Source organism: Conger conger, chromosome 10 (genome assembly GCF_963514075.1).
Source record: "Conger conger chromosome 10, fConCon1.1, whole genome shotgun sequence".
NCBI lineage: Eukaryota > Metazoa > Chordata > Actinopteri > Anguilliformes > Congridae > Conger > Conger conger.
In genome coordinates, this window is record NC_083769.1 from 41,807,386 (window position 1) to 41,833,520 (window position 26,135).

Sequence of the window (26,135 nt, forward strand, 5' to 3'; positions counted from 1 at the left end):
GAGTTCACACTCTGAGCGGAGCAGGACAGAGAAGCAGCGGTACAGTAGAACATGGGAAGTCAAAATCACTGTCCACTTGCAACTGCTCGCTTCCTGCAGGACGGGGCAGCTGCGACGTTCCTGCAGTGACATCCTTTCTGAATTCATTAAACACCGGGAAACTTTGTCAAGTGCAAGAAATGGAGATACTCACTTTTACATTGTCAGCCTGGCTACTATTGTTCATCGAGCGGAGCACATTTACCAGGTAATGTACCTTGTTGTATCTACGTCGATTTCTTAATTCCATTGCATTGATTAGGACCTAGTTTAGTTGCAAAAATAGTAGACACAAGTGGTGCCAGTTTTAACGATTGCGATAAAGCATTGCTTTCTTTAAATAAAGTAGGCCACCTCCAACTCATTATTCATCTGCTAATCGCATACCTCCAGTTGGAAGATGCGCTGACTGTAAGGTCGCTGATTAATGATGGACGTATAGTTTTTAGGTCAGTGATTGCTGGTTTCATTGTTCACATTCTCGAAATCGTGATGCAGGAATTTATTGTTTAATGTATTCTACTGTATTTCCCTTTTCGTCTTTTAAGCAGTTATTTAAAGCAGATTGGATTTACTGTACAGTAGGGCAGAAGCTTCTGCCTCAACAGGAAAGGTTGAGTATAGATATGTAACCTAGATTTATCCAGGAATAGGCTTCCAACAGTTTCTGCTGAGAATGAAAAACTGCTCATTTAAAACAGCTGGAGTTTAACTGTTCATATTGTTTCAGGAGTTTCCAAATTCTCAAACTTGTAATAGTTAGACATTCATTTATATTCCATGGCTAAACAGAGAGGTACCATAGAGTTGTAGGTTTGTGACTAAGGTTGTTGTTCAAAGAACTGCCTCTGTTTTTATGCATATGGTGTGCAATAGTAGATATTTAGAAGTTTAAGGAACCTTACTTGTTCAAGAAACTTTATAGTGGATTGGTCCAAATTGATTTCCACAGTTAAGTAGTTCACTTTGGCTATACTTTCTGTGTATTAATATCAAATAACTCTCAACCTCAAACATGACTGGACAGAGAACATATAGGTCGAGCACTCAAAATATAGCTAATAGGGACATTGTTCACATACTGTATATTTATAGTTCTCCAATGGGAACAGACTCTGCTGTGCTGTGTTTCTTTCCCCTTATTTTCAGCACAACAATTGAACAGTACATTCCAAGCGAGGTAGACATTTACTTTTTAGAAAAATAACAACAGATGTACCTTGACAGACGTACATTTTCTCATGCATGAGGATGGTTACACGCCACAGAGTATATGGCAACAATACAGTCACTTTTTATTGGATGGCATTTAACAGATTTTTATTTCTAGTAAAGAGGCGGAGGATTGCTGCTACTCAGGTCTGACACTCATGGAGGGCACTTGTACTGTTCACTGCAGTGGGCGGCAGGCAGTGTGAAGGCCTTTTATTTAATGGAAGAGAAAAGATGGACTGCAGGCACATTCCGCAAGCACACCGCACTTTTTTGGCCTTGAATTTCTCCTGAACCAACATATACTGTAACAGAATAATTTGATTTTGAAAACAACTTCGCCCATGCAATCAACTATTTAAATGTATGTGCATTACTGGGTAAATATACTGAACAGTAGAACACTTCCTTCAATTTTTGTCAGGCTGTGTTGGTGCAACAGTGTCAAAATCACGTCTGGAACCGGCTTTACTGTAGTCCGTCGGTTACTGAATTCACAGCAGAGAGGTCATTAGTAACACAACCACGTTAAAGGTGGATATAGTTGGAGACAGGAACCTAAACCTTTTCGCAACAACATGCATTATTAGATTTCCAGGAATAGAAAGATTATATCAGCACACGGTTAAACCATTGATTAATTAATAATCAAATGATAAAAAGAATCGCAACTCTCAGTTTGGGATAACCAGATCTTACGTCATTCTCTGACACCTGGTGTGATTGGATCGTGGTTTTGCGTGTCCTTCTGGGTGAATGTAATACCCAGGGTAAATATTTGGTTGAGTGTACCAGGCATTTACACTGTAACTCTCCCTTAAGGGCCGTTTTCTAGAATACAAATGCTGAATTTAAAGTATGGTACTTATTGAATTCTTCCAGTAAACTTGATTTTAAGCTGCAGTTCGGTATGCATATGGGATTTTGTAATTTTTCACTTAGTAGCCTTAGGTACTTTTTGAAACAGTCATACAGTTGCTAAAACAACTCACATGATTATGGGGTCTTGTGAAAATAACTGCCCTTATCCAATTCAGTGCACCCTGTTCATACTTTGGGCATGTGCTTTCCTGATATATGTGCCTCTTGGACAGTTTTCTGTCTTGGCAAACGGTGATCTTTGCTAGAATCGGAATTGAAATTATGTGCAAGTTTCAAGATGACATTGGGACATTTGGAAAATTAGCAGCAGCATCTCATGTTTGGATGTAAAATAAACTAAGTTTAAGATGCATTATGTAAATGGCCTAAATTAACCAAACCACGACAAACACAAAACAATAATATTTATAAAGCATAATTATTTACTAAAACTGTATCAAAATATAATGCATTGCTTTTCATCTAAAATAGTTTACATCCTTATTTTAGCTGACTTGATGTCTTCAGATGTCTTCAGGCTTTTATTTCAGACAATTTTTCATTTTCAAAACAAAAACAGGCAGTCCACCCTTTTTTGTCTTCTGCTTTATTCAGACAGAGGCAAAGCAGAGAGGGTTAGATAGAGAAAGATCTCATACCTGTACAGTAAGTATCTCTGCTGGCATAGGGCCATAGGAGTCACAGTGAAGAAAATAAAAAATAAGTTAGTCTTAACAAGTATCTCAGTCTCATATTTAGACTTATTTATATTACTTTTTTGCTAAATGATACAAAACAACTGCCAATGAGGTGAGAAAGTTTGACTCATTTCAAGATTTGCCAAATTGGTGAGGCTTTCACTTGTCAAGTATACAGCTTTTAAAACAAGCTAATATTTTCCACTTGAGAGAATTAAAAAAATATCTTTAGTCTTATTACAAGACAATGCTCGTTAAGACAGCCATTTTTTGCAGTGCAGTTAGTTCAATAGTCAGTTTACCCACTACGAAGCCACAGTTTCACCCAGAAGTATACTGTTAGTGTGCCAAAGTCATTTGAAGACAAGCTGCACAGATCACTAACCTGTAAATTATATAATGGGCACATTTACATGGCCTGTGGTCTGGTCTCAGTACATCCACATAATATGTAAAGATTGTTGGAAGGGTGCAGGCCCTGATCAGCACTGCCAAGCCTGATTTAATTAATGGAAGTGTGATTGTTTCTTTTTGAGAAAACACTTGAAATATTTAGCAGTTGCAGGAGGTGTTTTCTTTTGTTTCCAATGCTGGTGTTAACTGGGTACTTATTAGGGTAATATTAGCTACAGACTAATGCAGAATGTCGCCACAGCTGCTAAAACATGATGCATTTTTGCTCAAACGGTGTATTTTTTTGACACAGTATGACGCATTTTTGTTCACCCGTGTCATTACATTACATGCTATTTAGCTGACGCTTTTATCCAAAGTGACTTATTGTTGATTAGATTAAGCATCTAATCATTCATTACAAAGTGATAAAAATGCATAAAAATGATCCATTTTGTAAATGCTTATTGAACACTACTCTGCCATTCTTTAATGAGACAATTATTTATATTGTATCTGGATTAACAAATGATAAAGCAAAGCAAACAAAAAACAAAACTTGAAATTCTGATTTGCTTGCAGGGATACTGACTTCTGAGTGGCCAAACTGTGCTACATATCCCAAGATAGCTCAGGATGAGCAGACAAAATGATATACACAACATTATTAAAAAATGTAGAAGCTCCTCTGTTGTCTGCTGACAAGAGCTGAAACTAGCTCCTGAGTAAAAGCAGTTTATGAACTGAAATTGCATTATCTGCATATTATTATGAAAAGGCCCCACAGACAATTTGTAACAAACACTAACAGCCCCCCAAACACACACCATTCACTTGTTTTTAATGATGTAGTAAACGGCAGTCAGACATAGTATGTCTTCTTCCTCTGCTGTTCTTTGAAAATTACATGATACTTGACAGACCATGCAATTAGTGCTCGTGTTCAAGCTCTAAGGAGCTAATGAAAAGAGACTGTTGTGGAGGACATTGACATGAAGCCATTTAAGGCAAAGCCATTCTGTTTTAATGTTGAGAAGTTGATCAAGGCTATTATTTAAGGCTATATAGTATCCATTCAGTTGTTTTTTTTATTTTATTACTATTTTCCTATATACTTTGGGGTCTCTTGACTTATTTCTGATACTATGTTATAGTATAATGCAAAAGACAAATAAACTATAACAGTAAGTTGGAATTGTAACAAGCATTTATTTTGTGATTTTAATATACGGACAATGTAATTATGATATTACTTTGACAGATGCTTTGTTAAAGACATTGCACATTAACCATAATACTACAGTTTTTGTGAAAGTACTTTTGTAAAAATGAATGATAATGTTTTTGTTAGTGTTCTTGAGTAAAATCTTCCATTCTGCCCGTTCTACGCAGAAGTGTGTATTCTGTAGGATATTCTGTATTAGTTCCAGTTAATATTATTTAACCCTTAAACATTACATATGTTTTGTGTGCTTCAGCTGCTATATTGGCCTGAAACATTCCCTGCCCTGATGGCTATACTGTCCCTATAGCTAACTGGGACAAGGCTTGGCTTGTCCCTGGTGAGGAAAACAAGATTTCCACAGGAATTTGTGCTGGTGGGCTTTTGACAGAGATTCTTAACTTGCGGTGTTATTTCTGTGGCTGTTTCAGGTCTCGTGGCACTTATACAAAAGATTTGAGGACAGAATTCCCTGGTGTCTGAACTACCAATCAGATCGTTTCAATCCTTTCCCAGTTTAACTGGAAAAATCCACTTTTTCCCCCTTCAGCTGATGTGCACACTAGTACGTGCTCACCATAGTAATTTATGCTGTATCTAGTGAACAGATGCTTTGTTTAAATAAACATTAATTAAATCTAACTGCGTTGGCTCATCCAAGGAATAGGTGTCGGTATGCTGCAGCAATGCACACTAACTTCTTTAAAATGGATACTACGCATCAGCATGACTGATCCTGACCACAAGACCAGCCCACAGTTTCCATAGCATCAGGGATGGATGGCTCAGAAAGAGGCTGTTATGCTAGGGAAGTCAAAATGGTGCTTTTCAAAAATTCTCATGAAGTTATGCTCAATCCAGAATCAATCCAGCACAAAAGGCTTCACTCACCTGTTTTAATAAAAATACCACAATGGCCATTTGACTTCACAGTTTGACCAAATGTCCGATCAGTATTGTCGGGAGTTATGGTTTATTTTTTCAAGGTTATTGATTATCTTCTAGTCATGGGTAATCACAGTATTCCAGGTGTGTTCTCAGGATCCCCTGTCTGCTTACTATATGTGTATTGGAATACTGTACTTACGCAGTAGTAGATCTAAGAAAATGTTATATTTGTGCTTCCCTTAATTGTGAAACCTTTATTTGAAAGTTATTCATCAGTATGCTGTTCAGAGGTAACTCAGAGATGCATACAGCTTCATACAAAAAAAAAAGAAATCCATGTTTTGGGGAAATATGATACATTTGTGTGTGAATACAATATACAGTATACTGCCACGGTAGCTAATAATTTATTTGATGATAGGTCTCATTTGAGTACAGGTATTATGCATTTTTGAAGTATTCGACAGGTTGTTTTTCACTCTGGAAAAAGCATCGAAACCATTTCTGATTCCTGCGCTTGGTGAGGCTAGTCTGTTCTATAATTTAGAGAGCCTGTAGGCAAAATCCCCGCCACCTGTTTTATTTATAAAAAATTTTGGGAGGACAAGGCAGGCAGCTGCCTTGGCCCACAGTGGTCTAGCAGGATTATATGGAGTAATGAGCTGACTTTGATATGGCAGCGTTAGCCTGCACTGTACTTTTTATGAAAGGCTAAAGTGTTTTGAAGTCTGCTTGGAATCTATGGGGAGCCAGTAAAGAGAAAATGGTGCTGGTGATGTATGATCAGATTCTTTTTTTTATTTTTTTATTTGACTGAAAAACCATCCCACAGAATTCTTAAATAATTGGAAAGAAGATAACTTACTTTCAAACACTTTGTGCAGTTAAGACACCGCAGTAACCCGGCTTTGAGGAGATAAAGGCAGAGATGTGTGTTTTTTTTGTGCATCATTAAAGCGCATTTCCAAAGTCAGAACTGCCAGGTCCAGCCACAGGCTCCAGCCGGATTACACTCAACGGCTCAGAGCTATGCTGGGCCTCACAGGTGCCAACTCAGCCCAATTCCTCCCAAAAAAGGCAGCATTGCTGTTTGCATCATACTCCCACTGTAGAACAGGGGTCCCCAATCTGGAAAAGTAGAATCAGGTGCTTTAGTGCAATCAGCTGCTAGTACAAACACCTTCACCCACACTGGTGATAATGCCAACCTGTACACCACATGCTTAAATCGAATGCAATGTAGTACTACCATTAAAAAATGGCAGTTAATTTTAAATGGCAGTTAATTTAAAACAAGCTACCTGTGATAATGCCAACCTTTACCATGACCTAAATTTTTTACCCCAGGGGACCCAAAAGGTGTGGGCTGGGGGAACCACAAACACGCCACTGGAGCCGAGGAGTACCTGTAGAACAGTAAGTGGCCAATAGCCACTGTGGAAATAAGGCTATTGAGAGATAGCTTGGTAGTTTGGCAGTATTGTATGTCTATGCTGGGAAAGCGCCACTCTAGCAGAGTGAATAATCAATGTCAAATGGTACATGATCAGCAACCATCCATATTTAGGTCAAATCCTGTCGTTTTATCAAACCAGTCACCTGGGACCAATAGGGATAATTGCTTTTCTGTTTGAAATTAGCAACAGAAAATGTGCCGTTATCCATTATTTCCTGATGAGGAGTTCACTGAATTCACTGAGACATGAAAGTGACACCCGATCCTCAGATGACCAAGAGAGTACAAAAACAGATGCCCAGGATGAGAACCCTTTTCCATATTTAATATTAATGTTAAATGTTTACGATATTTAACCTTAAAAATCAGAAGAAACCTCACACAGCCTGACAGTAGTCTGACTGAATTACAGTGGTGTATCCTCTTAAGTCAACTTGGACTTATTATGAGTGCAATGATCATAGATCATTGAGGTGGAAAGCGTCAGTTATAACTGACTCCACTGTTTTACGAGTGCCTATAATATGATCTGGCTGCTAGCCCAGTTGGATAAATTTGATTAACTATGATGATTCCCTTTTGGTCTAATTTTCTGAAGAGATCAGGCGCCTTATTGGAAGTGATATTTGAATCATTGCAGACAGAAAAGATTAGCATTAGGTATATTATTGTTAAGCAGGGCTGCCCAATCCTGTTCCTGGAGATCTATGTACCATCCTTGTGCCAAATTAGGGTTGAAATGAAAACCGACAGGATGGTAGATCTCCAGAAATGGGATCGGGCAGCCCTGCTTTACAATAATATACCTAATGCTAATCTATTCATTATCCTAACCCACTTATCCTGAACAGGGTCGCAGGGGGCTGGAGCCTATCCCAGCATACATTGGGCGAAAGGCAGGAATACACCCTGGACAGGTCGCCAGTCCATCGCAGGGCACACACACCATTCACTCACACACTCGTACCCACGGGCAATTTAGACTCTCCAATCAGCCTAACCTGCATGTCTTTGGACTGTGGGAGTTCCCGGAGGAAACCCACGCAGACACGGGGAGAAAATGCAGACTCCACACAGAGAGGCCCCGGCCAACCGGGATTTGAACCCAGGACCTCCTTGCTGTGAGGCGGCAGTGCTACCCACTGCACCATCTGTGCTGCCACAATAATATACCTAATGCAACTATTTTCTGTCTGCAATGATTGCAAATTATTGTAAAGACATTACACTACATCACATTCGCTTAGGAGACACTAATTTAGAGTGACTTGCAGAAGATAACATCGGTGTTAGACCCAGGAAGTGATATCACAAGGCCTGTTTTAAATGGCAAATGGACGGCATTTATATAGCGCCTTTATCCAAAGGGCTGTACAATTGACGCATTCACCCATTTATACACACACTCACACGCCAACGGCGATTGGCCATGCAAGGGACCAACCAGCTCGTCAGGAGCATTTGGGGGTTAGGCGTCTTGCTCAGGGACGCTTCGACACACCCAGGGCAGGATCGAACTGGCAACCCTCCAGCTGCCAGACGACTGCTCTTACATCCTGAGCCAATGTCACCCCCGTCATGTTAATAATCAGTATGTGTACAGGTTGCTGAAAACCCCCCAGAAATTGTGATTGCAAAGAGACGAGAACAGCGCTACACATTACATTACATTACATTACATTACATTATTGGCATTTGGCAGACGCTCTTATCCAGAGCGACGTACAGTTGATTAGACTAAGCAGGAGACAATCCTCCCCTGGAGCAATGCAGGGTTAAGGGCCTTGCTCAAGGGCCCAACGGCTGTGCAGATCTTATTGCGACTACACCGGGATTAGAACCACCGACCTTGCGTGTCCCAGTCATTTACCTTAACCACTACGCTACAGGCCGATCCTACCTTTCCAGAGCTGCTGTATACCGATACAATTACTATCCAAAAGTGCAAATCCATGAATATAGGCCGAGGCTGGCTAAAGAGGGTCAGGGGAGCCATGGTGCAGTCTGAAGAGTTGGCTCTTCAGTCCACGTCCGATAGCGGCCTATTCCTGACCATTGCGGAGAAGGCTAAAAGGGCATTTTAATATTTTTTTTGCATCAGTTTTACATTTATTAATTGATTGATTTTAAGAACAGACTGTGAATAAGCAATGAAATAACTAAGTGTTCTTAACACACTGAAGTATACACGTAGCTGAAAAGCAAATATTTTTCTTTATTGCTGATCTTTTACAATTACGAGCAAGTCTTAGTTTTTTCCTTAAACACAGATTGCTGAATTTTTTGTTTGTTTAAGAAACATACAGTTCACCCAACAGTTTGTGGAGAAAAAATAAATAAATAGCACTTTCATTTATTTGCAAGTCAGTTGAATCCAGACCAGAGTACAGTTACACAAGTCAGTGACAGCTGCTGCAGTCAGCACCAATAGAAGCATCTTGCAAAGCTTGTCAATATGGTAAATGGACTGCATTTATATTGCGCGTTAATCCAAAGCACTTTACAACTGATGCCTCTCATTCACACACACACACACACACACACCCACACACACACACACTCAAACATCAATGGCAAGAGGCTGCTGTGCAAGGTACCAATCAGCTCGTCAGGAGCAATTGCGGGTTAGGTGTATTGCTCAGGGACACTTTGACACACCGACGGCGGGGGATTGAACTGCCAACCCCCTGACAGCCAGACGAGCGACCACTCTTACCTCCTGAGCTAATGTCACCCCACCATCACCTCCAATATGGCATTGAGCGCTAACATTACATTACATTAGTGGCATTTGGCAGACGCTCTTATCCAGAGCGACGTACAGTTGATTAGACTAAGCAGGAGACAATCCTCCCCTGGAGCAATGCAGGGTTAGTTAAGGGCCTTGCTCAAGGGCCCAACGGCTGTGCGGATCTTATTGTGGCTACTCTAGGATTAGAACCACCGACCTTGCGTCTCCCAGTCCATTACCATAACCACTACGCTACAGGCCGCCCTGTACATGGACAACTGGGAGAGTAACATGCAGCGGTGACAATTCATCCCATAATTCCATCCGTGATTGTCATTATGAATTTGCAATGCCTTATTGTATGGCTTATACAATGCCTGTCCGTGGTATGCAGTTCCCGTCCTTCATATGCGGTCCTGTCCTTCGACAACATGCGCAAAAAATTGATTGAATAACTAAACTGAGCAGAAAATGAACCCAGTGGTCCACGTTGTTTACACTAATCTATCATGTTAGCACAGTGTGTACAGATGTAGCCTTGTGTTATGTATGAAATATGCAAGAATATAAACAAGTGCACAGCAGCACCAAAAGCAGTGGCTGCCAATACTGTGTCCAGCGTTCAGTCCCAAACCTCAACCAAAAAGAATTCACAGCATCCATTTTGTCTCTGCACGCTAGAGTTAGTCTGTAGTTATTCAGCTAGAGACTTGGACAGTGGCATATGATGAGACCTTTTTTAAGGGACATGTACTCGAAGTGAAAGAGGGGCACACAAACCTTGAAAAACTGTTTCATGACACCCTGTTATTTTACAAAATACTGTATATTAATGAATAAAAATGAATGAGCACAACAATAATAGTACAAATATTCATATTTTTATCACATTGGGCATTTGGGGCAAAAGAGGCAGGTCTTTGGGCACCCGAAGTCAGCCCCTCTGCATGTGCCTGGGCCTTTTAGACTGGGGAGCGAAGCCTTCACGGGTGAACGTGAACATCCTGCACTGCATGAAGCGGATGCCTTTGAGAGGGCATGGCTGACACACGCGGATGTCCTGAAACGGACAGCACGCGGAAAGCCGAAAGAAGTGTGAGAACAAATCCTACGTATCTCTAAGCGTAATAAGTCACAGGTTATTATATCACCTCACTGTGTATGTGGGAGGCGCTTCTTCAGCCAACTTCTGTCAACTTTTCGCTCCCGTCCTCACCCTCAAAGATTTGTGAGATATTTTTTTTTTGTCTCCGAACCTGGAGTCGTTCTTTTATGAGGCATCTTGGAAAATGCTGAGCTGTTTCTCAGACTGAAAGGCCTGGATAATTTAAGATAGACGTGACAGGCTGGAAAGGATCTCGTGTCTCCAAACGATGCTCTGAAGAAGCTCATCTTAAATTTAACGTTAAAAGGAAAAACACATTGCGCTTAAGACTAATCTGGACCATGGCTGTTCAAAAAAGTTCACCATTTCCTTCTGCTGGATTGTTGACTGAAGGGAACATGTACAGTTTGCAGTAGGGCCCCGAGATATTGTTGTTTTATTTTTTTACAGCAAATTAAATGAGAAAAATGCATACCACAGTGCAAAAGCAAGAGGTGTATTAAACCTCTATGGTTTGTTCTGTGGCAGCGAGGTACTGAGATTGAGCCCTGACCCAGGGCTCTTCTGTGCAGACTTTTACCTTCAATTTTATCTATTGTTATTTGCTACTTCATTTTTACTTTCTTATCTCTTTCTATTTTTTCTGTTTTTTATTATTTATTATCAATACATTTGTTTTATTTTTGTATTTTTGCACATGATTGTGATGGCCCCTGGTTTGAATTGTGCTATGCAAATACTTGTGCCGTGCCTTGGAGTTCACATGTTCTCCCCGTGTCCGTGTGGGTTAGTGCCAGGACCTCGGTTTCCTCCCGCAGTCCAAGGACAGCAGGGTAATTGGAGACTCGTCGCCTGTAGGTATGAGTGTGTGGGCGATTGGTGTGTGGGCCCTGCGGTGGATTCACAAACTGTCCGGAGTGTGTTCCTGCCTCTCGCCCACTGCATGCTGGGATGGGAACCGTCCACCGCCCCCCCTCCTGTGACCCTGACCAGTAGCAATTATTTAGGAGAATGGATTGGCGGATGGTTTCTTCTGTGACAAGATGAAAATGTGTGATTACATTACATTATTGGCATTTGGCAGACGCTCTTATCCAGAGCGACATATGCGTGATATTAGAGCGTGATATGTGGCCATGAGAACTTTTGACTTAAAAAAATAAAAATCTCCCAAAAGAATGCAATATGTTTGTATTTAATTCTATCTTCAGTTAAATCGAAATTAATTCAATAGGAATGGAACGTGCCTGTCAGTGCAGTGATTCACATTGAATGCCATTTTATTACTATGTTAATGAGTTAATGGGTCTACTGTAAAGATCACAGAGACAATGGGCCTCATGCACGAACCCCTCGTACAAATAGATTTGTTATTAAAATTGCTTCAATCTCTTAAAATGAGTTATCTGATTCACCATCTTCTCTTATTAAAATTTTTTTTTTTTGGATAGGAACAGCATTTACAAGTGGTCCTGCCCTGTTGTGTGAATCACGTAAACAAGAGCCTTGCACTGCATGTCAGTGCAGCTCACCTGGCACACAGAACTCCGATCAAACTTTCAAACGAGGATCAAATGAATCAAGATTCACCAACTGCACTGCTTATTTCCTGCCTCAGATGTTTTCACAAACTTATTTTAGTGGAGTGTTTAGGAGAAAAAAAAGGAAAGTTTATTAATGGTCTGCCATATTATGTTTTGCCAAAAACGAATGACCGCAGTCTACCCAATCAGCTATCAGTCCTCCCTTGTTCTTGTTAAACCTATCCTCTCCTGTTGTGTGTGCGCCTTGCACACAAGATTAGTTCTTTCTCTTTTAAAGATTTCATTTCAATTACATCAGTCTTTGTTTTTTTCTATGTGTGTGAGAGCATTTATTCATGAATCATTCATGCCAAGTTACGCCCGTCAACAATGTGCATTTTTGATGTATTATCGTGAGATTATTTGAAGGCTTGTTTGCCCTCAGTCAGTGATAGAAAAGGGACAGAAGGTAGCTTTACAGTCAAAGTGTCCCCGTTTACCCCTGTAACCTCACTGACTCTGACGTAGCACTGTTCATAAGAGCGGTGAAGCACAGCACCTCCCCAGACATAACTAAGAAGTATCATTTCCTTAGCAGGCAATGTTTCTCTAAGCCCACTGCGTTCAATTACCATCGGTGACTGTTACACCAGCATTAGAATGTGCAGTTAAGAATCACATTCTAATCACGTACGTATTGGTGATCTTACTGTACATCTTAAAGGGTTAATTAAAACTGTGAAACTCTGCTGCTGTGGTCCTCATACCGTGGCTTTACTGTGGATACCGTCGCTATCGATGGCTGCACATTGAGTCCCTAGTAGCCCATTCCTCTCATTGTTTTCTTGTTTTCATCCCTCATGTAGCCACCCCCCCACTCACTCCCCTATTCCATCTACTGGTGCAAGCATTAATACTATTAATGGCTTTAATCACAGCCCGTGTAGAACTAAACAGATGGTAACTATTCAATCTTCTCAAACAACGTCAAACACCTCATTTTCTTTCACGATGGATTTGAATGAAGTATAGATGGTACAGTAAAGTTTGGTCTCGCCTCATTTAAACAGAGGGGTGTGATCTAGTGGTAAGTTTGTTTTGTTTCGCTGTTTTATTCTAAGGCAGAGGTGCACAACTCCGGTCCTCGAGGGCCGGTCTACGTACCTTGTTATTAATTTGCTGACAGCTCTATAAATGACCCTAGTTCAAACCTGTACTTGAGCAGTAAAATCATTAGGATACACTTGTAGTCTGCAGCTGGTGCTCATACATGTCAGACTGAATATCACCGAGTCACTTAAATAATTAAGACCCGAAGTTGGCACAAAATCCCGAAAACGGATCGACCCTTACTGTGCACCCCTGTTCTAAGTGCAACGATCAAATGGTAAATGGTTGGCATTTATATAGCGACTTTATCCAAAGCACTGTACAATTGATGCTTCTCATTCACCCATTCACACACCGACGGTGATTGGCTGCCATGCAAGGCGCCGACCAGCTCATCAGGAGCATTTGGGGGGTTAGGTGTCTTGCTCAGGGACACTTCGACACCGCCCGGGCGGGGGATCGAACCGGCAACCCTCCGACTGCCAGACGACCGCTCTTACTGCCTGAGCCATGTCACCCCCCCCCCATATCAATCAGCCCAAGGGAAGCACCGTGTGACCCCCTGCACTCTGCAATCTTAGTGAAGCTCAGTCTCTGTGTTTCTTGGCACATCTGGAATACATCAGGAATGACTAGGGGCCTCCACTTGGTGGCTGCACTAGTTTAAACGTGCGCAGGTTTGCGGTGCGTTTCCCACGTTGATCTCCTCTGTACGCTGACAGGACTGTGAGTAACTGTTGCCAGACCAGTCCTCATGCACAGGTAACGGCTGTCATCTTTCCAGCATTGAACGTACTGTACGATCATAAGCATGTTTGTATGTGTTAATGTAGCCTACTTGGCATGTCGTCCTGTAAAAAGCAGCAACAGTGCACCGTTGACAGGTTAGCAAGATACAAAAAGGCCAAACAGTGCCTCAGGCTAGGGCAGTATAATGGACAGAGAGTGCACACAGAACATTGCTGTGCTGTGGTTTCATTTGGTAAAAACTGTTTCTATGCAGGACTATCAGCTGAAAGGTTGGCCCCTAATCTGAAATGCTAAAAGGAAGGACAGGTTGATTTTATGAAAAAAGGTGAACGCTGAAAAATATGAAATTGGTGCCGATTGTTCGGAAGCACTTCCTGTCCAATGCACCTATGATGCGGACGGGTTTATTTTGCCTCCATTTTGATTACGCGCTTTCCACACCATTGCACTCTAGATTAACAATGGGAACATGGCCGGGGCTACCGGTTCTGGAGCTTCCATTAATACAGGTACAAGCGTGTTTTATTGTACAAACCTAATTAAGCTTGTTACACAAGAGGGTTCCAGACACTTCAGGCCGACCGAAACATCTGAGGAAAGATTTTTTATGGTCCTCCTCCTGCTTTGGTTCTGCGCTTGATCGTGTAGGCTCGTGAATAGACAGCCTCAGGAAGCCATGTTAATGAACAGAAATTAAACCCTTAATGGGAAGAGCGCAGAGATAAAGAATAGCTTCGCTCTGTTTATAGCCAGTTTGAAACCGTAGAGCCATTTATGAAGCCCCTCATGATCACGATCAATCAAATAATCTGCTCTGTTACCATTTTATTACACCTCTGTCTCTGTCTTTGGAAGGAGCACGAGGGTTGTCCAGTTTTTTCCGTTGAGTGCATGTACTGCAGGAAATGCATGGTGAAAGCAATACACGGGGGGGGAGTTATTGTGACTGGAATGTTTGATTGATTCCCTGATCTAAAAATTCTAATTCTTATACCGGTACAGATCAGCAATAAGGATTATTTTCCAGTTGTAATAAAATGGAGCTGGAAGGTAGAGGAGGCTAATACTATACTGTAGTAGGTGGTGTCAAAGCTAGAAAATCATAGCCCTGCGCTTATATGTGGCTTCACAGGCTCAGACTGTTTTTGTTTTTGAAAGAACAGCCTGACCTTCATTTAAAACCTGTTATTCAGGATAGCGATGTTGGCGTTCGGTTGAAGCTTTGGATATACGCAGTGAGATGGGCAGTGTTATTTCAACACTAACAAGAGCACTGTATGTATGAGCCCAATTGATTGAGTTGATTTAATACTGAGCATTTCTGTGTGTGTGATTATAAAGATAAGACCAGTACGTAACTGATTATCCTCCTTTCCATTCCTTTTAATTCTCTTAGCTTCCCTGACTCTTCATCCATCGTTAGTTATACAGGAGTGATGCATCCATTTTGACAGACTCTTCCCTCACATTACATTGCATGAATTTGGTAGACACAAAGCACACCGGTGTATGCTGTAGGTTCACAAACACAGTAACTACAGAGAGGGATAATTAACGCACTGAGAGCCAGTGTCCTGTTAAAATGATGGACGGGCAGCAATACACATTATTTACAACACGTGGCATATATAGTGAAGCTAATTGTCGCTTGTTAACATATTTCATTTGTCCGCAAACGTGCTTGCCTTCAACTATACTGTACATTGGACCTTTTCTGTATACATGCCAAAGGTCACCTTCCTGAAATGTGGCTTGAGGGGGAATTTCACTGTATAAGGTACAGTCTCTGGAATTGTGGTGAGAGTGGGTTTGCAGACATGATTAAATTCCTTTGTTTTCATCAGCGGTACCCACTGATCATATATACAATGAAAATAATAACATTCATAACGAACGATATGACTGCGATAACTTACAGTAATAGTGAGGATGACACAGCCCATCAGCTGAAGTCATTTCAAAAAGTCCTCATTCATAATAGAAATTGAATCACACAAATGATACATTTATATTTCGTGATCTGGGAAGATATTGAACTGAATGTGCATTGTACGGAAACCTTTCTTCCTTTCTGGATGAAAAATGATCTGATATTAAGTAAATATATACCGTATGTTCAAAATTTAAATTACAGATTTATTTGAGTTCTCTCAATCTGCACCTCACCCGAGGATAATTTGTTGGTAATGAATTCAGAAATAAATGGCTGGCTTCAACATGCACTTTAGTGTGAACATTATATGATGTGGGCACATAGACTTACTGGGAATTGTGTTTGTGGCCTGCAATGTGCCAAATTGCTATCTGCACCTGTCGAATAGATAAATCCAAGTGCAATATTTTCAGGTGTTAATTATGGGAGAGATCCCCCCCACCTTGTGCCAATTTTGCATTCGCCTCATTGCTCGCAAGTGATCGTGTCGTACGGGCTGAAGGAGGAGCCTTGTCGAAGCTCGGAGCTCGTAGTGAGGTTCTGGTTGCGTTTCTCCGGGGCAGCGGCGTGTGAGGGTGAAAAAGACGCACAAAGACCGCTTGCGTTCCTTTTTTTTTGCACGGCAGCTCTGCACCTCATTGGACAGAAGACACTGCCCCCTTGTGGCCAATGCTCATTTATGTGCCTGTTATGTGTCATTATGAGTAGAGGCCAATACCGTGTTTATGAAACGTACACTTAATCATGCATTTGATTTGAGAAGGCTTGACACATCTATTTCAGAGCATTTAGATGATTTTTTTGAGCAGTTTAGATTAGGTGATCGGATTATATTAGACTAGATTACATTAGATTAGAGAAATCCTCTCAAAAACGTCACATTTCCTGTATGCGTCTCATTTTACCTCTGTAAATACACTATGAACCTTCAGTTAATGTAGTATAGTAAATCTTTAGAATTAGTCAAATACAAATGGTGGAAAAGAGTGATAAGTATATTTACAGTACATTTTATCTTAAATTATTTTTGTTTTTTTATAATATGGAGAGGTTTCATTTGAGTCAACAGATTATTTGTCTCCGCACCAATATTGCTGGCAGTAAAGGTTTATGATATATCCTGGGGCATCTTAATGTCAGTGTGGGTTTTTTGCTCTCATTTTACATGGGAAGGAATTGAGTTGCATATGTGTCTGTATGTACTGTATTGTACATACAGTGCAATCCGTAAGTTTTTGGACAGTGGTACAATTTCTGCTGTTTTGGCTCTGTACTCCAGCACATTGGATTTGAAATGAAACACAGTATGAGGCTAAAGTGCAGACGGTCACCGTTAATGTGAGGCTATTTACATCTATATGGGACAATCCACATAGGAATTACATCCCTCCATTTTATGGGAACAAAATAAATTGGACAGTTGGCTTATCAGCTCTTTCTGAATAGTCAGCTTTGTACAATCGCTTCCTCGGTGCAGTGACAGTACAGGAAGCCATTCTGAGCCACTGTCCAAATTCTTACAGACTGTGCTGTATTTATCCTATGTGTAGGCCTATCCTAATAATGTGTTTACACCTGTTTCTGTCAGGACTTGGATCAACACCCAGTCCAGTAACACCACTTTCTTCTTGCTTGATCTCACAACTTAATCATTGTTTTACATATTTCATTATTATGCATTCTTCTTAATTTGATGAACCTGTCTTACAGTTAAACCTGGGTTTACTGTGGATGCATTATCCCTAACTTTTAGTCTACCATTTACAGAAAGTTCTCCAAATACAGTTTCTTTACCCTAGACATAGGTAGAAAAGAAAATCTGGAAACGCGGAAATCTGTACTCCGCAATCTGTGAAATCTGCGCGCTCAATTTGCCAAACCGTTGGGTACCGTCAGTTTCGCAATCCGTTCGCAAGACTGAGGTACGGATTGGCATTCCAAGTGCTCCGTTTACGAAACTGAGTTGGCAAACCGAGCTAACTGTTTACAAAACTGAGGGTACGGATTGCCAAACCGAATGCACGGATCGCAAAACTGACATTTCCGCTTTCAAATCCCTTTTAAATTAATTTTCATTTATCCCTCGAGGGGTCTCTGTACAAAATGATTTGTGAGAAAGCATAAGTGTTGTAATTTTCAACTGCAAAGTTAAGGATGAAGTAGTCTGCAGATGGTTTGCGAGGAGATTTTACTGTGGATTTGGTGATGCGTCTTTACCTGTCTCCATACGTAACATCCCAAGTTTGAGTGGATATCTCAAACCGTGTGTCTTTGTTCCCCTAGGGCGATGATGAGTGACGTTGGAGACTATGTAGGTACAGACATTGAAATATCCTGGTTACCTAATCTGGATGAGTTAATGAAGGGTTACGCACGAAATTTTCGCCCTGGGATAGGAGGTGAGTATGAGATCTACTGCTAGTACCATTGGTTTGCAATTCATCCCCTTGCATTTCCAGTCATTCTTAACATAATACTCTCCACAAAACAGGAAAATATAGTTTCATCTTATCTTTGAGACAATAAGGGTTTAAGATTTTATTTTGTCATGAGTTATTTATGTAAAATGCCTCCTGTCATATTGAATTTTACTTTTTTAATTTAACATTCCCATTGTATTTGTAAACATTCTTGCTCAGCTATTATCAAAGAATTGTAGGTGACCCAGTTTAATACATAAAAACCTTGAAATAATTAATATTACTATTATTTCAACCAACAAAGAGTGGAAGTAAAATGTGTAATGTTAAGAGGGTATGAACAGTAGCTATACATCATTTAATATCATTAATAAATGTGAAAGGGGCATTACTGGAATACTGTCAGTGTGACGCCTCAGTCGTATGTGTTTGAGAAAAATGTTGTTAAGAATGGCTGTTAAATGTGAAATATCCAATGGAAACAGCTTTAGATTTCTCAATCTCACAGCTTAACTCAGCTCGGAGCAGGTGGAAAAAGCACGGGCTGAAATGGATTTCACACAGCCAACGGTGGAATTTTAACCATAGCGGGGCTGCTGTACGCGCAACCTTGCGATTTGACACTTCAAACCGAGCGTGTTCAGGGTCGTAACGTCCTCGCCGGTAGGCTATTTCCGCTTAGTGAAATATCTAGACGTTCCAGAGGCGGTTGAGGGCAACGCCGAGTTAGATTAGCGACCCATTTCCCCTTATTTATAAGTGGCATGATATCCCCATCTCCTCACCTCAAATCCATGCCATTTTCATGCGAGTAGCCTATTAAAGCGGCGGCAGTGGGTTGATGGAACGGCATGACACACGTGAGGATCAGTCTCTATGAAGAACATGACCTAGTCTGCCGACTGCAAGAAATGGGACGGATCCCGGCAGTAATGAAGCCCTAATCGCTAGGGATTCCCGCAGCAGCTCCGGTCACGTTGTTGCACGTGTGGAACGGAACCGCGGAGCGGCATCGATAAAAAGGCCGTGTTTCACGCAACGGGCTTTTAACGAGCCGGTGCTCCGACCGCGTGTGTTTCGCAGATGCACCTTACAGCTGCGAAACTGGCAAAAAGAAAACGATTACGACACTTGGTTGGTTCACCAATGTGAGGAATGTTCAATATTAACAGACATTGTGGGTGGGAAAGGGCTCTCGGCTTTCAAACGGCATGTGGTCATTGAAAATGTAAAGCCTTGCTCGAAAGTACACTTGCATGAGAAGGCATTCTTCATAAGCTGATGAACGTTTAATGGTAAAAGATAATTGTGTTTTTTTATGAGAAGTTATGCCCTTTCACTTGTTCCTGCACAAGCTTCCATGGTTGTTTGGTGAATGGCTGGAGTGTGTGCGTGCGCATGTGTGCGTCTGTGTGTGTGTGCGTCTGTGTGTGTGTGTGTGTGTGTGAGTGTGTGTGTGTTAGGTTTGGTTGTTTCTGTTCTCATTTGTTTTTCTACAGGCCCCCCTGTGAATGTAGCAATGGCTATTGAAGTAGCCAGCATCGATCACATCTCAGAAGCTAACATGGTAATGTCAAGCTTTTACGTGTTTTGCCATCAAGAGACTTGTAAAGCTTTCTTATTTTTGCCTTGAAATGAATACTCGTTTTAAAATTGCGAGATTTACTTGCATTAAACATTTTCATTGCTGTTATAAACAGATCCCACACAGCACTGAAATTGGAAAGGGGATTTATATCAGCACAGTGATATAAAAAGAGCACTCTAACATCAGGAATTACTGTGGAAGTTTACTGACACAGGCCAACACCGTTTCAGTTAATTGATGCCTGCCTGTGATGTCATTGATTCCCTGTCCACAGTTGCTGGGGGAAGTAATAATAATAATATAATAATAACAATAAGCTTTATTCATATAGCAGCTTTCATTCATAAAATGGAGCTCAAAGAGCTTCACATTCAGCCATTTACAAATAATTAATCCGCTTGCCACTTGCCATCTGCTGTGCACCTTACATACAAGCGCAATTGTGCTTTTAGCCCCTCTGTGGGGGGTCTTTTTTAATTCAATTTGCCTGCCAGCTCTGCTGTAGCAGGACTTTTGCAAAAGGACAAGTAATGACAGAGGTGGGGCTTGTACAGATCGACCCACTGACACCACCTGCGTGTGACGTCATTAACGCCACCGTTTTCCGCGCATGTTCTCATATGACCGACTCCACCCATCACCCCCCCCCCCCCCCGTCCCCCGTCCCCCGTCCCCCGTCCCCCGACGCCCTTGATTTGGCAGGACTACACCATGACCGTGTTCCTACGTCAGAGCTGGAGGGACGACCGCTTGTCGTACAACCACACCAACAAGACACTGGGCCTGGACAGCCGCTTCGTGGACAAACTCTGGCTGCCAGACACCTTCATCGTCAACGCCAAGTCGGCCTGGTTCCATGACGTCACCGTGGAGAACAAGCTGATCCGCTTGCAGCCGGACGGAGTCATCCTCTACAGCAGCCGGTTAGGGCCACGCGAGTTACTGTATTTTCTATGTGGATAGATATGTGATGAGGATCTAGGGCCACACGAGTTACTGTATTTTCTATGTGGATAGATATGTGATGAGGATCTAGGGCCACGCAAGTTACTGTATTTTCTATGTGGATAGATATGTGATGAGGATCTAGGGCCACGCAAGTTACTGTATTTTCTATGTGGATAGGAATCTAACATTGCAATATGCTGTATATTACATATTACATTCTAGGAATTTGGCAGATGCTATCATCCCGAGTGACAGTACAATAAACTTACAAGTGCAAAGTGCATACCCATAACCAAGTTGAAAGACCTGAGAGGGAAGTACAGTTTCAAGTGCTAACATTACAACAAAGATAAGGACTTGGGTCTTGTAGATTAATCTGACACTTGATTATTTCTATAAAACTGTTTTTATACAATACAACGCGAAACAATGATATGACACTTATCTAGAGACAACAGTAAACGGCTTATATAGACAAACAAAAGCAATAAAACCATCCTAGCAAACACAAGTCTAGTAATAATGACACACACTGTTGTGTATATTCACCAATGTTACAAATACTATACTATTACACATGCAACATTGATTTACTTACAGTAGTAATTTCTCATAAAATACCAATTATGACATGGGACACTATCTCTTTGATATGTCATATTTTTAACTCTCATAATGTGCTCATGATTTTTTGAACCAGTGCCATAAATGCAATTTTGCTAATTCAGATAATGTGACCTAAAATCATTATGCCATTACACCTTCAATAAGTTACATCAGTTGTCACATGATGCCCCAATATACCGTATGTCATCATACATCACTACCCTGATAATTGTTTTGTGACCTTTTGTATACATTATGACATGTCATGAAGCATATTGTAGCGGTTATTACATTAAGACTATCTCTTACACTGTCAAGTAAGGTCTAACTCATAATTTCTGATGTTTTCCCCCTAGTTTGAAAAACATAATTGTACTGTAAATGTTAGGCCCTTTCTGACATGGGCCATTCCATACATTAGAGCATGTCGCTGCACAGATTCTTGAAAGCAGGCACTCTATTTGACAGTATGATGTGGCTTGAATGTGCGTATAACAAACGTTTATCTTACTTTGCTACTGTCCAGGATCACGTCCACGGTGGCGTGTGACATGGATCTTACCAAATACCCCATGGACGAGCAGGAGTGCATGCTGGACCTGGAGAGCTGTGAGTCCAGGCCACCCCCCCGCCACCCCCCCCACCCCCCCCGCCCAATTACCCCCGCCCCTACCCCCGCATCCCATCATCGAATCATAGAAAAAAAAAGAAAATGACAAAATGATCCCCTCAAATTCTCCTGTAACTGTTGATTCGCAATAACAGCTTTGTTGTTATGACTGAACGGTGTCAAAGTTGCTGTGAACTGCAGGTAATGAAATAACGCACCAGGCCGTTCTGTCAGGCTTCGTGCCGCAAGCTGTGGGGAGAGATTGAGGGGGATAAAAAAAACACACACAGCTGAATTGCACTATGGGATACGTCTTCAGCGCACCCCGGGGGCCGAGGCTGTTGGCTTGCTCCCTACCTGTGATGTAATTAATTACATCAGACGTCACGTGACTGTCCCCTGCCTGTGTCCCAGATGGCTACTCCTCGGAGGATATTGTTTACCACTGGTCCGAGAGCCAGGCACAGATACACGGCCTGGACAAGCTGGAGCTGTCGCAGTTCACCATCACAGACTACAGATTTGTCACGGAGATGCTGAACTTCAAATCCGGTGAGTTCATTTGTTTCCTGGGTGGGGGTGTGTGTGTGTGTGGGGGGGGGGGGTGTATTTGACCAAGCAGATGCATACTGGCACAACACAAGTCATTCCTCCCAATTGTTACCCAACAAGGGGTTTATTGGAAAATAATGCAATAAAATGTCAAAAACATGTATTTTGCACTCGACATTGGCTCAGGTGGTTCGATTCTGCCTTGGATGTGTTGAAGTGTCCCTGAGCAAGACACCTAACCCACAAAATGCTTCTGACGAGCTGGTTGGTGCCTTGCATGGCAGCCAATCGCTGTTGGTGTGTGAGTGTGTGTGTGAATGGGTGAATGAAAAGCATCAATTGTACAGCGCTTTGGATAAAGGCGCTGTATAAATGCCAATCATTTACCATTTACCATGAATTGGTGTTTCTGTTACACAGCTGGCCGCTTCCCGCGGCTCAGCCTGCGCTTTGAACTGAGACGGAACCGGGGAGTCTACATCATCCAGTCCTACATGCCCTCCATTCTATTGGTGGCAATGTCCTGGGTGTCCTTCTGGATCAGCCAATCAGCAGTGCCTGCGAGGGTATCGCTAGGTCAGCGTTGTGGTATTGTGAATGCATACAGTGTTCTGATTACATGCTAACAAAATGCATCTTAACAGCATGACTTATTTAACATAATTATGGATTATGTGAATTTCAATGGGTTAATAAGAGTACAATATACAATATCCAGTGGACGGCACGTTTGACTCCGAGCACGAAGATCCTGTGTTCAAATCCAACCAGGGCCCTTTCTTTGTTAGGGGCAGTCTATAGCCTAGTGGCTATGGTGCTTGACTGAAACCTGAAAGTTTGGTGATTCAAGCCCCAGTGTAGCCACAATAAGATCAGTGTAGCTATTGGGCCCTTAAGCAAGGCCCTTCACCCAACATTGCTCCAGGGGGGGATTGGCCTCTGCTTAGCCTAATCAACTGTAAGTCGCTTTGGATAAAAGCGTCAGCTAAGTAACTATAATGCAATATAGTTAGAAGAGCATAAATCACACATCTACGTATGTTAGGACATAGAGCGGGCGAGTTACGATCCCCGGTCCTGCTAAAGCTGAGGTTGGCCGGCACAGGTAGAGCGGCATTATTGGCTCGCCGTTCCGAGGGTGGGGGGAGGGACTCGGCAGGGGCTGTAGGGTCGCCATATACCTGGGAGTCACGGGAACTTGAGACGGTGCGGCTTGTAGAAAGGCGTATCGCTCTCTAATACCCTGATCCTCCCGGGCTCCCGAGCGACAGGGTCGTTTCGGCGTATCCACAGCAACGTGTGTGATTGGAATAGATAGGGTACAATTGGCGACCAAATTGGGAGAAAATGGGGAAAACAATCTTAAAACGGGCAGGTGAAGGCTGACGGCTGAATGTTGCTGTCCCAGGTATCACCACAGTGCTCACCATGACGACCCTGATGGTCAGCGCCCGGTCCTCCCTCCCCCGAGCCTCCGCCATCAAAGCCCTGGACGTGTACTTCTGGATCTGCTACGTGTTCGTGTTCGCCGCCCTGGTGGAGTACGCCTTCGCCCACTACAACGCCGACTACAACCGCAAGCAGAGAGCCAAGATCAAGGCCAGCAAGCTCAGCTCGGAGGTTGGTGCAGCGATATGCGGGGACTCGGGGAGGAGTGGCAGGCCTTCATTTCCGTATGTGCGGGATGAGATCCGGAGTCGGGTCGTTAGTGGCTGTGATCATTAAAGACATGATGATGGCACTCATCTTTAGCAGTAAGGGCTTCTCTGTTGTCCTGGCCAAGTGCCCTGTATCGCTCGAGCAATCTGGCCTTGTAATCTTCTCCAAATTTAGCTGGCCTAATGATCCCTCTATCTCCCTCTCTCTTCACTTACGGGTAATTTTAGTAAGTGTTATTACGTTACATTAAAGTCACTTGGCAGACGCTCTTATCTCGAGCGGTGTACAGTAGCGATGAACATCAGCATTACTCTCAGGAATCAAAATGTCTCTGAGGCACAGCAGTCCGTTTATAATCAATAAATGTAATGTTTAGTGTCAAGTGTTATTGCACAAAATGGCTGCTGTCCATCACCCAGGTAGGTACGGATTGGTGGCGTTTCGACAGAGAGCTACGTCTGTCGCCTGCAGTGTAAAATGAACAGTGTACAGTACGGGTTGTCACAGTTGGACTCATACAAACTCTGTTAAGAGTTGAATCAACACCGGACATTGTACTCCGCATACTCTGCATTGAGAATGGGTGTGTCCCTGAATGAGTCTCTAGTCCAATAGGCTGTGCAGGTATGTCAAATTGAATGGGTCCCTGAGAGATACAAAAAAAAAAATATTTCAGACCTGATAATAAAAAGTATTTATAAATTGGGTCCTGATATTAAAAGGTGTAAGAACCGATGTCGCAGCCTCAGCGTGTTTCCCGCCTGCCTCCACAGTCCATCGTGAAGAACGGGAAGCAGGCCATGGTGATGTTCTCGCTGTCGGTGGCGGGCATGAACCAGGGCCTCATGGTGTCCAACCGGCAGACGCGGGCTCAGCGGGCCGCCCAGGCGCCGGGCGGGTCCGAGGAGGTGGAGAACGGGAAGACCAAGGCCCGGACCGCGGAGGGGTCGGAGGAGAAGAAGGGCGGCCGGAAGTCCGTCTGCAAGCCCATCGACGCCGACACCATCGACATCTACGCCCGCGCCGTGTTCCCGGCCGCCTTCGCGGCGGTGAACGTCATCTACTGGGTGGCGTACACCATGTGACTGCGCAGGCAGCCGCGGGAAAATGCGCCTTTTTACAGTGACAAACTGGACCGACTGTGGCAGTTTAATTCAGTGACTTTTATACAGGGAACTGTCCTCCCCCTGCATTCCAAATGGAAACTTTTGCAATGTATTGATTTTAAAAAGCCTCTGAAGGGAAGGACTAGTCCCTTCTGGGCTCGAAAGCATATGCAATCTATGTATATATGCCATGTACTGACTGGGGGAAAACGTGTGCACGGGAATGTGAATGAACCCTCGATTCTCATTGGGCAGCCTGGGTCACCTGACCCCTGCGACGCTTGCATCGCCTCACCTCATCTCACCTTATGTCGGTTGCCGGAAAGATTGCCTTTGCTGTTTCTACGGCGATACTGGCAGTCTGTCTCCCTACCATGTTAACGGATGGGGAAGGCTCACTGAATGAAAAAACAGGGTTTATTTAGCATTTTTAACATTGTTCTTTATATTTCAAGATTTAAGACAGATACGTTAAAAACATGCAGGTACAACAAAAGTTGTGCTGCCAAATGCCGAATGATCAAAATAATGTATGTTAGTCTGCATGGCTGTTAACCCTCCTAGTTCTATCATCCAAATGCACAACCCCCCTCCCCCCCTTGTTTTTTCTCTTTGAACTCCCCCGCCTTTTCTGTTCACTTTATTTTGATTTTATACGTGCGGCTTCTTATCACTTCCGACCAGTCCTGCCTGTCTCTAGATTATTAAAAGCAGTTCCCTCAATA

General features: G+C 42.5%; 1 protein-coding gene across 1 annotated transcript; it reads left to right on the plus strand.

Annotated features, from left to right (window-relative positions):
• On the plus strand, positions 1–26,135 carry gabrd (gamma-aminobutyric acid type A receptor subunit delta). Its single transcript, XM_061257619.1, has 9 exons — positions 1–247; positions 18,205–18,320; positions 19,841–19,908; positions 20,632–20,852; positions 22,010–22,092; positions 22,508–22,645; positions 23,066–23,221; positions 24,054–24,265; positions 25,078–26,135. Exons 1-9 carry the CDS (start codon positions 180–182, stop codon positions 25,387–25,389), a joined length of 1,374 nt encoding a protein of 457 aa, XP_061113603.1. The 5' UTR covers positions 1–179; the 3' UTR covers positions 25,390–26,135.